The sequence below is a fragment of the Primulina tabacum genome, chromosome 8, assembly GCF_025594145.1.
Source record: "Primulina tabacum isolate GXHZ01 chromosome 8, ASM2559414v2, whole genome shotgun sequence".
Lineage (NCBI taxonomy): Eukaryota > Viridiplantae > Streptophyta > Magnoliopsida > Lamiales > Gesneriaceae > Primulina > Primulina tabacum.
In genome coordinates this window covers 4386777-4400282 of record NC_134557.1, presented here as the reverse complement: position 1 = coordinate 4400282, position 13506 = coordinate 4386777, and the positions used below count along the sequence as shown (strand labels likewise).

The following is a 13506-nucleotide window of genomic DNA, read 5'->3' as shown; positions in this document are numbered from 1 at the left end:
AAAATATGGAGTGACTTGAGTAGGTTTTTAGTAGAGTAAGAAGTATAAATATAGACTTAAATATTTTATTATCCTATAAAAAATAGTTACTCTGAAAATCTCACATTTAATAATATAATATAACATAAATAATATAGACATATAGCTTTCAAACAGGCGGTGGGTGTGACAGCCCCCAAAATTTTTAGGCGTGAGAAGGGGGAGGGGACGGGGGCGAGTCCCCACGCACCCTTCCCTCCAAGAAGATATGATCTAGAGTATTGCATTATTCAAACTTGAGTGAGTAAACACATACCTGAAAAAGTGAGATGAAAGGGAAAAATAATGTGTTGTATGGCCGATTGGAGGCCTACTTCGTAATCACTTCATTGATGGATTAATTTCAAAGTATTTAATATATGGGGAATAATGATGCTCTTTTCCTTTTTTTATTGATATTTGAATGTGCTTTATTCAGTTATAGCCGACCGACACTCACGTTAATGCTATATCTGTTAGTGTTTTTCTTGAATATATTTTTATTTTTTAAAAAATAAACAAATAAAAAAAATTATATTTTATATTGTTGTCCAATAATATAATTTCAGTAACGTCTGTACTTTCTATATATTTCATGTCATCTGTGATTTCAAGTTTTCGTCGCTCCCAAAAATTATTCTGTAATATATTAAATAATTCGATGTCCTAGTTATGCCGCGTCCAAGTAATCTGTTGATTTAATTTTCTCAACAAAAAAAAAAAAAAAGAAAGAAAGAAATTGTTGATTTAACCTATGAAAAAAAATAATCAAACTCAATTACTCAAGCTCAAAGACTTGACTTTGTTTTGTAAATGAAAAATAATTTGTCTGGCATACTAAATTATTCAACTGCATTTATTCTTATTTACTACCACAACCTAATTACAATTTGCAAAATTATTGCAAACGTAATATTTTTGTCTTAATCGCGAAAATCGGATCATAGCATAAGGAAATATGCAAGATCCAACAACCCATATTTGGCCAAATTTACTTGGTCAAACATAGAACATTGATATGGAGTACTTAGGATAATGATTTATTGTTAGGTTGAATTAACCTAAGATTATATGTTGTACAATATTGTTTAGTAGATTTGCGCCAAAGAGTTGTAATTTGGACTAACTAACATGTAATGCAGAAATAAAATTTCGTGGACTTATAGATTCATTATTGAAATTAGTTATATTCTCCCCCTTCGTGTCAATTTTAATTTCTTGGGTATATGAAATGATACAAGAAAAGTGGGACTATATTTTCTAGTAAGAAATATCGTCCCGACCACTTGCGATATTGGAATTTCAATTACATTGAAAGCTCTAATCCATCTACTATTTAGAGTTTTTTTTTTTAGGAAAACAAATTATACTCCAACAAGACGATTTATCAACAATTTTCAGTTCATACATTGATATGGAGGAATTATTGTCTTTAAATTTCCAATACTAAGAATTATTTCGTTAAAGTAGATTTTCTATTTCCCAAGAAATTAGGGAGCATAAATAATTTCTTGTGTGTTTGTTAATTCTGATTTTTTTGGAAATGAAAACAATGTGTGTGCACAGAAGATGTAAATTCAATCGCTAGGGAACATAGAATTCTTGCCTTTGTCTTGAACTGTCAACACAAATCTATCACTACTGGAAACAGACCTCATTCCAACTTCATGACTTCTCCCCTTTGAGGAGCCAATCGCCCTCCAAGATTCATTTCTCTTCACATGTAAATCTTCATCACCTCCTTCGATTTTCAGTACATCGGAGATCAGATAACGTCGTTGACTCGAAAACGTCCCGAAAGAAACTGATCTCTGGATCTGCCTCACTCTTTCTTGATCGCTTCCATTAATATCTGAACTCAAGTTTTCTTGAATTGGCCTCTTTGGAGATACATAATCGTCACTCGCAAAACTAACATAAACCCTTTCTTCTTGATTATCAACCACTAGGATCAGGTCATTGGGTGGCTGAATCTCATAAGAACTCACGTTTAAAGCCGATGAAACTTGAGTAGCACCCGACATCTGCGTAGGCGTTGTCGGATGTGGCAAAGACGAATAGACACCGGCACGACACAAGGGGCAACTTGAGTGAGATTTAAGCCATGTGTCAATACAAGGCAAGTGAAAGGCGTGGCTGCACTTAGGCAGAAGCCTCAAAGATTCCATTTCTTGAAATTCACTAAGGCAAACAGCACACTCGGTCCCTTCAATCAGGCCATCACCTTTTTGATACTTACAAACTGTAATAGTCTTGATGAGTGATTCATCCAATCCAGCCAAGGCAACTTGCCACTGTTCCTGACCGGCTTCGTTTCGATTTTCTTGATTCTCTACTCTTGCCATGTTATCATTTCTCCTGCAGTATCTTGTCACAATGGTGTAGTAACTTACTAAGATAAAGGCGCTGGCGAGAACGCCGATTATGGCTATGATTAAAGGGGAGAAAGGAGTAGAATCATCAGATGTTGGCGGAGGGAAGATCGTGTAGCAAAATTGTAGGCAGAATCTGCTGCAAATCCCCTGTGCACAGTCTCTGTAGTTGTCGAAAGGTGTCCAAGGATTCGAATTCCCAACCGAACCCATGCCTAAATCTGTGCGTTGAACAATATCTTCGACAACCTGCGAATAAATTTCCAATGCGTTCAACAAAACTCGAGGGGTTTGGAGATGTTAGGAAATGGGAAGTTGGGAAGAATGTAAGTCAAGTTAAAAGAGGACTTAGAATGGAAGGAAAACAAGTTGGAGCAAGGAAAGTGAAAGTGAAAGTTGTTCCTTCCAACTTATTAAATTTTGGCAAGAAATAATACATATAATTTATGTTTATATATAAATTTAAAACATATGCAAAATTGATTTCTTCCCTTTAAACTTAATTTTTTTTATAGTGGCTCGGCTCCACCACAAGCACATAGAATCAGTATTTAATTTTCAGTATTCTCTCGACAAAACTATAATCTTGATTTATGGGACCTTTTTTTTAAAAAAAAAATAATAAGGGAATCACATTTTTTAGCATATATTACTCCTTAAAATTTACTGTTATCTCCATTCAAGATGGACCAACTCCAGTTTATGGTCTCTCAGTTCTGGGAAATGCAACATCGGTCTTACTCTGTAGAATTTTGTTTCTTACAGTATACTATGGTCCTTGTAAACTTTTACTTTATTTTTATCGGCTTTACTTTTAAGCCTTTTATTTTTCCAATCGGTTTGTTGACCAAAGAGATAACGTCGGTTGAGCTTCTTGGAGAAAGTTAGATTGATTATTGAAAAGTTATTCTCAAATGACAAGTAAAACATTAATTTTAATTAATTAAATATCTTCCAAGTGGTCGAGTTCGTGTTAGTTGATCGATTTTGATACGTGGAGTGTAATGCTTTTTATGAAGCTAGAAATCCCAAAAATATTGCCCCACAATTGAAAGCGATACATGGAATTGCTTAAAATTGTTAGGTACTTTAGGTGAGAAAAAAGCCTCGCAAGAAACTAAAACATTTCTTTGTTTGACAATCTGGAAAGAAAGAATGAACGGTTATTTGAACTTTGTTAAAAGAAGTTAAAGTGAAAATAATCAAAATCTTTGATTGAGTATGTAAGAGTGAGATGACTATTTGGATGTGTGACATTTTAGGAAGTGTTCTTGTGTTATTATGTTGAGCCTTTGTCGTTTGATCTGATTGGTTAGGAAGACCGTAAAATAGAGACGTCGATCTTAATGGATAAAACTTTTTATTTTGGAGATAGCACTAGCGGCATGATAAGAGCAATACTAATATTGAGGGACCGATACAACATCAGCAGTGAGACGGGACCCCAAATTCTCTCTCGGATTCATGGGCCTAACAATCTTGTCCATTGACACCCACATCGATATAGTCCACCATGTCCACATGTCGTTTAGGGGTTATGTGTTGCTACAAGTATAAAAAAAATAAATAAATAAAGTTTTGTGTTGACCAATAACTATAATTTTTGACATAGTGATAAACGTTTGATCCAAAAAAGATTCCTTGCATGTGAACCCCATATATCTCATATAAATAGAGATAATCAACTTTAAAAGGAATAAAGAGTAAGCATATAGGTAAGAATCGGATATTTCACATGAATCTAAAACAAAACGCGTGAAAATAAATATGTTAATTGTAGCGAAAAATTATTTTCTACTAATTGTTACTTTGTTTGTATCCATTAATTTCTGGTTGGGCTTGGAGTTGTTTCGGAAATTTACATGAAAATAAAGTTTGCTTTAATGAGAGAGGGAGCCAGATTTCCGAAATGAACATCCATATAATTTAAAAGGTAAGGTTGGTGTTAGTTTCGTGGTCAATATCAAGAAAATTTTATAGGTCGACTTTCCATATATATTGCAAGAGACATGCAATCATACCTATGTTAGGTTTAGGTTTTCACGCAATCTAGGTTCATTAAGGTCGTCCGCAAAGCGAAGTTGGGTTTTGTTAAGTCACGGACGTTGCAAAATCATTTTGAAATCAGAAGCTGGAGTTCCAGTCTCTTTTATTTAATTATTAGTGGACAAAGTGTGCGACGCAAACACCTTTTTACAGTTTACATAGCCAACTAGATCAAATGACGCAACGTCGATAGCTTGACGTACGAGAATGATGTATAGATGACTATTTTAAATATAGACCATAAATAAAAATGGTAGAATGATGTCTAGAGATGATTAGTTAGACTCATAAAACAATTATTTTTTGGGTTTACGATGGTGTATATACGTATATAAAAGTTGTGTATTATTTAGGTTCGATGTGAAAATGATTTTACAATGTAGACCTCGCATTGAAATTGAGTTCAGAGTTTTCGGAGTACGATTATCTTAGAAAAATTACAATTTTGATTTTGTATATTTGTTTTTTTTGCAATTTTTTCTTAATGTTGCCAAATACTATTTTTGTTTATTTTATTTTGTAATTTTAGTAATTTTTCCGATTTGTCAAATACATAATACCGAAGTAACACCGACATCAACATGTGCAATATCATATCAACACTCTTAAATAAAAAATATCTAAAATTGAAATATAAATAACTAATACCCAAATTAGACAAAATAAATCACAAAGATCGAAAAAATAATATGTATAAAGGACCAACAATTCCCATACGCATTAATTTTGTTTTTTATGTCATTGTCTCAGATGATGTTTTCTGTTTTGAAAAAAGTGATTAAATTTATATATTATGTAAAATCACGAGTAAATATTGTTTGAAAACAAAACTAAAAATTGAAAATCAGAATTGATAATATTTGATAAATAATTGATTTTAATAATATTAACTTGTTACTAAAATCATTTTATAGAAACAAAATTAATATATCATTCATTTTTAGATTTTAATTAAATTAAGCGTAAGTTAACTCGTAATCTAAGTTTAAAAAAAACACAAAACTGATTTTTTTAAAACCAATAATCAGATTTTTAGTGATTATAAATGCTCCTTTTAGCAAATTAAGCAATTTAGAAAGTTGTATTGTTATTGCGAACATCGTTTTTTAGAGTGGGATAAAAACTTGTATAAGACGATCTCATGAGTCGTATTTTGTGAAATGAATCTTATTTAGGTCATCCATGAAAAATATTACTTTTTATGCTAAGAATGTTACTTTTTTATTGTGAATATCGATAGGATCGATCCGTCTCACGGATAAAAATACGTGAGACCATGAGAGCTATTCTTTGAGTGGTTGCTTCGGAATTCATCAGTTCCAAGTAATTTGTCAGTTAAATCGTTCATAATATAAATAATAGAAAATTAACAAAAAATTTTTTTAAAAAAAAAAAAAAACTTTACAAATCATCCATCTTCATTCCTGAACATACCATAAATTATCAGCAGTAGTGTAATAGAAAAACCCTTTAGAACCCAAATTTCCAACTGATTCTTTAACCTTGTATTTTATGCTAGAGTTGACTGCTATATTTTGGTTGATTGAATCAAACTAGAAATTTCTGGGTGTTTTGATCGAATTCCTCATTTGGGTATTGTTCTGAAACAAGTCAAATGTCCCAGAATCAGCTTCAGAGTGGCAGCAGTAATAGTAATATTCCGGTGAGCGAGGTGTACTGGGCTCTGGTGGCAAAAGCCGACAAGAAGTTCTCAAAGATCCGCGATTTGCCATACTATCAACGCACCAGGTGCCCCCAAATTAGCTCCAAAGTTCCTTCTTTTTTGTTTTGTTTTGTTTTTTACTCGTTAGCTGTTTGTGCACGATTATAATCAGCTTATTGTGCTTGAATGATCTTATTTCCCTTAATGTAATTCAGGTTTATTCTGAAAATGTGATAATTGCAGCCAATCCCAATCAACTTTTTGCATAAAATTACTTGAAAAATATAAAAATTCCAACCCTTGTTACATGCAAATTGGCTCTGCCACCAAATTGGGCCGGTAATAAGTTTGTAAGGCTTCCTTCTTTATTTTATTCCCTAATATTGGTTTGCTCCTTGAAAATTAACAGAAGATATGGGAGGGGTGACCGAGTAGAGGAGATGGTGGTAATTAGATCATTGTTGATATGGTAATGCACATTCACATGATAATTTGAATTGAATTGTAATATACCCTGATAAGTGAGTAGAAAGCCATCTGGATTTGACCATGTAGATGTTAGTTGTTAAGGAGCGGGCAATGTTAGGTCCTATATTGACTTCACTAGCAATTATGAATTGACTAAACTTGAGAGGTTCTCCTTCGAAGATGAATCTTATAAGTACGGGATCTGCTCCCAGACTGTCACCTAGCAAGCCTCCACCTCAGAAATACACTAGCTTTCTCTTTACAAAATTTCTGGCCTACCGCCTTCAAAAGCTGCTTTTGTCAGTGGATTACATGCTTGTAACACTCACCAAAGTGTAAGGGTGGATCAGATTCTAAATGAGGGTGCGGAGGATTTGATATTTGAAATGTGAAACAAAAATCTTTGGAAAAAATACCAGAAGTTGAGATTTATTTGAAAGGGACGATCGCTTCACGTACCCATTTGCTGGTTTCACCACCAACGCATCCAGCTTTATACCATGCTACCGATCAAATGTTTTTTCGTTTGGTCCCCAGTACTCGATAGTAATTATCAGCCCTGTGGAAGAATAACGTGTTGCTATATTGTGATCAATTTAAGGCTGAATCACTGAATTTTACATGATTTAGTGGAGATCAAGTGGAGCAGGTTTTCATGAATCAAGGGTATGAAGAAGAGTAGATGAAATGGCAAAGCTAGTGATTTTAATTATTAGACAACAATGGTTGACCAGATATTGAATTTATAGTCTTGTGGTTTTCCATCTATTATGTATAGGTTCTCTAAACGTGCTGCCACTGTTTATTGTTGATTACTAATTTGTGCTGTAAATTTTTTACTGCCACATTGGGATCAAAGTTTATAATTCTTGCCATTTATTCCACCAGATATGATACATACTTTTACAAGGTCTTTAAGGTTTATACTCAGCTATGGAAGTTTCAACAAGAGAATCGGCAGAAGTTGGTGGAGGCTGGGTTGAAGAGATGGGAGATTGGGGAGATAGCATCACGGATTGGACAGCTGTATTTTGGACAGTACATGAGGACTAGTGAGGCCAATTATTTGTCAGAATCTTACGTATTTTATGAGGCAATTTTGACTCGAGAGTATTTTAAGGATGGTTCACATCAAGATATAAATCTGGCCAGCAAACAGCTGAGGTTTATTTCTCGGTTTCTGACAGTTTGTTTGGTGTTAAATCGCCGAGAAGTAGTTTATCAGTTGGTGAATCAGCTGAAAATGTTACTGGACGAGTGCAAAAGGACATTCCAGGTGATTTTCTCAATCAACGTACTTGATATCATGATATGCAATATATACTACCGTGTGTGGCACAGAGTCAGGGTATAATAGTTTCAGTATGTGGGGATTATGTGTAAGAATGTATTTATGAGCATGTCGTTGATTATCTAAACAAGTGATGTGCCTACGAACCAATTACTGTTTGATAAGGTGCTTCTGTTAAGAAAGTTCAAGCAATTTTGTATTGTATTATGAAGGATCACCTTGTCATTATCATAAGCTCTTGCCAAGTTTCAACATGCATAGCTACCAAAGCTTATTTCTAATTGTGCTCCATTGTGGAATGTACTTTGTGATTTCTGAATATGCAGCTATTCACTATCTGCTAGTACAGTTGGTGCTTTCCATGACATGGCACACTTTGAGATGAAAGTTTATGTAGGATATTGTTGTCAAATCGATAGTTTCCATAGTTCAACAAGAATTTCATTGGGAGTTAGTATGAGCTGCCATGAATCAAAGAGGCATTAATGAGGTTGTTATGGATAGGCTAACCAAAATGAGGTATTTCTAAGACACTTGTTTCAATTTGGAGAATGCCTGATGGCACCGACAACATTTAGAAAAACTCGTTGTCCTGCGAGTCCCGATGTCAGGTTTGTGGCTTAGGTAAAATGCGAAAGGCTTTGGAAGGTGAGAGACGGATGGCCAATGATAGCATGACTGAAGACATTGGATTTGAGAAGGCATACATGATAATACTAGCTTCATGACTGGACTGCCTTCAAGAATTCGCCAGTAACAAGTCATTGAGGTCTTTGGCTCCATAAATCCCTGCTGACATGCATTAAAAATTGCTTTCAATTAAGTTCAGGTATATATAGGACAATACCTACCTGGATATAATACTTGATCAGGGCTGCAAGCGATGGCACTATTTTATACTTATTGATTAGTAAGGTACTGAATTAGGTTCTTATTACTTCACTTATGTTTGTAAGGCTTGATGTGCTACTGGGAGCTGTTTTTTTAACAACTGTCTCGTTGCCTTGTTATGCGAATCATTTGTATGAGAAATGTTAATGGATGCTCACCAGATATATTGGATCGTTGTATAAGCTTGTGGATTTATTTTATAAATGTTGAGTTACCTCTCTATGTTCATGTTTTCAGGAAACTGACTTTAAAGAGTGGAAGCTCGTGATTCAGGAGATAGTCAAATTTCTGAAAGTTGACACAGCATTTATGAATAATAGGCCTTTGAGATATAGTGTTGTATTGGATCTTCAACCAGATTCCCTCTCAATTGTTTTGGAAGCGAAGAAAAACCTAAAACTAAGAGATGCCTTACTAGTGCAGCTACCATCCTAACGAGGTTTACTTTACTCATTATTCCAACAGAGAATAAGATCGCTATAATTTTTTAGCTGTGTTCTTGATATATGCACACATGCATATATATGTACTCCAGCACATGCATATATATGTACTCCAGATATTTAATTCTAGACTTGATAAATTATGGGTTTCACATTATCATCTTATCCTTGCTCAACAGGTCAAGTTTTCTGAACTCACCCTCGACACTTTTAGAATGCTACAATGTTTGGAGTGGGAACCTGGTGGTTCATTTTACCAACCAAGCATAGCTACCTCAACTGGATCTGGGTCTGGCACTGGTCAAAATGGGGCTCCAGGACCTAGTCGTGTGAATAAGGATATCACTGATCCAACTTTGCCACCTAACCCGCGGAAAGCCATCTTATATCGCCCATCTGTTACCCATTTCATTGCAGTAAGTATTACCATCAACCTGGTTCTTCTTGGTCATTAAATTTCTATGCTGCAAATGAGCTGCATCAGACAGAAAATAATTTCAAGAAACAGAGTCAAATGAAACACATCGTTAAAAATACAGGAACTAGATATTTATATTCTTCCTGATATCAGTTATTGAGGCAACTTGTCTTGTATGGTGAAATTTCTTAAAATGTCAACTAGTTGCAGCACTTCTAATTTGTGCCATATAACACTGAAGTGGAGTTCTGCTTTACCCATTTCATCTATTTTATTGGCATTACCTGCTGCCGGTTATTCTGCATGTTGTCATATTCTGAAGTTACTATAGTAACAAGTGAAATAAGTATTGTATCTACATATACGGGGTCATTTTCAACTCATATTATAGGAATACCCTTCCGATTACATAAAATAAAGTATAGTAGTAATCATGAATCCTTGATTAATGACTCAAGCTCAGCAAGTCTATTATGGATTTACTTCAAATTATTTTTAGTTAAATCATATGCCATTTTCATGTACGAACCCTTTATTTCAGAATGTGGCATTGCATGTGATTTTTAGGTCCTTGGGTCAATTTGTGAGGAGCTTCCTACTGATGGAATCCTTTTAATATACCTTTCAACCTCAGGTATTGAAACCCATTTTTTGTGATTTTCCTGTTCCATTTCATATATTTTCTGTAGCAGAACTTACATTGTTGTGGCCAAAAATTATAAACGTCATGTATTTTCCATAGAAAGCAGCACATATTCTGTATCTTCTCCACCTCATGCTGGTTCTTCTGGCTACTCTGAAAACATTTTGAGGGGCTTTCAGTTTCATTCAACCAACTTTGAACCCACCTCTTCTCGTAATCTTAGCACTGGACTTGATAATGCAGATCACTCCGGTCATGGTGCTGATTGCTTACATATTGGGCCTCGTGGCCATGGAGGTACTGAAATGGTAGTGTGTTGTACTCTTATTGTCGTGGTGATAATGCATTACATAACGATTTCATCTTTCTCAAGTTTAATTTAAGATCCATTCTGCTCTGGCTAGACAAAAAATGGGTAGTTTGGTAGTGCATAATCAAGGGGCAGTTATTGCAATGGTGTTTTGGATAAAGTGTACTGTATAATTGAATAAAAATTCTCAGAACAGGCAACAAAATCAGTCAGCTGTGGCTTTTAGGATACCTACTCTACTCCAAGATACACGTCTTCTAATTCTATCAGAATTGAAGTTTAGGATGGTAACGGAGGCTAAAACTGGTCCCTTACTCATCTTATGTTTTGTTCAAAGCAACAACTTGGTCATCCTTCCTGACATTAATTCTCTCTTTAAGCTTGCTTTAGTTTTCATGAAAAATCCGTATGTTGAATCATTGTGTTGTTTTTCAGGTTTGAACTGCATATATCCCTCTGATTTCTTGCCCTTCACTAGAAGGCCCCTTTTCTTGGTCATCGACAGTGAAAATAGTAAAGCATTCAAGGTAAGTAACTTGCAAATTGTAGGTTTTTCTGGACAAATCACTGGTTTATGCAATGCTAGCCTAAACTTGTCAGGTGTATCACCATTCATTGCCTGTTGTTACCATTTGGTTTAAGCATTGTTCATGTTCATTAAAAATATTATAGTATACTTCAATTTTCACAAATCGAGGCATTATTGTGTTTATTTATTAGTGAACAAACTGGCTGGATCCTGGAAAAACAGTAACAAGTGTCTCATGTTTTTTATACTTAAGTTTTTACTTTATTTTGTTGGACAAACACTGCAAACTGGGGATCATTGGTTTGTTATGTTTCTCTGTTACTATATGATTCTCTGTTACTACTTATTACCTTGTCAGACCTTCCACTATACACATCGGGTAAAGGAGCCTTTCAAACTTAGAACTATTTTGCATAGACCTATTAGGCTTTTTAAGTCTGATCTTCAACTAGTATTGCTGTTGGGAAAATTCAATTGACGCACAAAACAATAACAGGCTATGAGTGGCTCAGAAAAAGGAGAACCGGTTGCGATGCTCCTATCACCAGCCATATCGTTGCCTTTGCCTGCTGTAGAATTGAGTCGTCAACACAGTGGAAGCTTGTTCACCAGTTTTCTCACAGCTCCATTGCAGTCTCTAGTTCTATTGCTCGGTCTTAATGGCTCTGACATCGAAAAGGTGTGGTAGAAGTAGTATGAACACTACTGCAGGTTATTTAATATGTCTTGGTCATCTTGCTTACATGCTTTCATATCAGGACGTGTACGGTAAAGCTGAAAAGCTGCTCCAATCCTCATCAAATGAATGGGGGTCATTATTGGCTGCATCTGACAATCTTGATCCTGTCTGGTCTCAAATTTTAAGTGATCCATTCTTGAGGCGACTCCTTTTAAGGTAAATCCTGTATCCTAAGACAATTCTTTCTTTCTTTTGTGGGTGTTGTATAAACTTTGGTGTCAATGGTACCGTCTATATGCAATGAAGCTTGTATAGAGACCTACTAGTCTAGTGTGAATCATCGTCATCAAAGCTTACTTTTATGAACGTTCCCTATCGAATCTAAGGAACAAAAGATCTGAGATAGCAAGCAAAGTCGCCTCCAATTTCATCAGATTATAATATAGACCCCTGTGTTTAATTTTTCTAATTCATTTCAAGAGAATACTCTGTACTGAGTGCATGCTTAGAACTATACCTTGTTTCAACTTTGCAGATTTATTTTCTGTCGGGCGGTATTGTGGCTGTATTCTCAATCTTCCAACAAGATAGAACTTGTTCCCGAATGCATACCTCGTCTTCCAGAAGTATTCTCCCCAATGAGCTCAATATGTCAGGCACTAGTTGGCCAACTAGCCGATATCTTTGGTGCCACCCACAGGTTCATATTCCCAGTCACTACTCGTCTCCCTTAAGATTGACATGCTGAAATCCTCCTTACAATGTTGTCCAACTCCAAGTGGCTCTAAGAAATTGGCTTTTATATTCTGGGATTGGGATTTTTTTTAAAAGAGCAGTTCGAGTGTGAGGCTCTGTTTAAAGGTACACGAGTCTATATCTGCTAGACCTATGTTCACTTGCATCATGAAATATACATGTCGTTTTCATATTAATTGTGTGTTTTGGTATTAATGTGAGAGAACATATCTCACGCACGTGTTGGTATTTGCCAAGAAATCAATGGTTGTTTTCATTTATAAGCATTGCTTTTCAATTTATTCTTTTTTTAACGTCACAATTAATTAATATATATATATATATATATATATATATATATGCAAAAACTTGTGTGAGACGGTCTCACAAGTCGTATTTTGTGAGACAGATATCTTGTTTGGGTCATCTATGAAAAAATATTATTTTTTATGCTAAGAGTATTATTTTTTATTGTGAATATCGGTAAGGTTGACCCGTCTCACAGATAAAGATTCGTGAGACCGTATCACATGAGACATACTCATATATATATATATATATATTAATTTAAATCTATATTGTAATTTAAAAATAAAAGCAAAGACTATTGAATGCATGTTGAAATCTAGGCACTTTTAAATATACAGAAATGTAATTCTTCCCAACCAAATGATTAGTAGTTGATCAAAATCATTTTTTAAACAATAACATATAATACTTTGTTTAGCAATATATAAGGAAAGGTTTTGGTTAAGAAACATGGTGTGGGAACCATATATGCACCGGATTTAAGCGTGAGATTATGATAAATTAATGTGTTAATCTACGTCCGTAGACTCGTTGTGATTGGTGGATAGGTTGTGATTATCGAGGAAAAAAGTTAATTAAAATATTATTATGTCACAAGACGACACGTTAAGCACAAGCCATTAAAGAAATACAGAGACAGATCACTTAGGGTGGGTGAAGACAATTTGCGAATAATCAATCCAACTTATAA

General features: G+C 34.8%; 2 protein-coding genes across 2 annotated transcripts; one reads left to right on the top strand and one right to left on the bottom strand.

The window, feature by feature from the left end:
* Positions 1-1327: 1327 nt before the first annotated feature.
* LOC142553147 (RING-H2 finger protein ATL52-like) lies at positions 1328-2821 on the bottom strand. The gene has a single exon (XM_075663169.1). It carries the CDS (start codon positions 2601-2603, stop codon positions 1596-1598), a length of 1008 nt encoding a protein of 335 aa, XP_075519284.1. The 5' UTR covers positions 2604-2821; the 3' UTR covers positions 1328-1595.
* A 3005-nt stretch (positions 2822-5826) lies between these two features.
* On the top strand, positions 5827-12741 carry LOC142553144 (uncharacterized). The gene is given in 11 exon segments (XM_075663167.1): positions 5827-6185; positions 7456-7843; positions 8987-9166; positions 9168-9188; positions 9372-9608; positions 10178-10244; positions 10353-10550; positions 10999-11090; positions 11589-11771; positions 11851-11987; positions 12307-12741. Coding segments are annotated over 11 exon segments (1836 nt in total). The 5' UTR covers positions 5827-6051; the 3' UTR covers positions 12506-12741.
* The last annotated feature ends 765 nt before the right edge of the window (positions 12742-13506 follow it).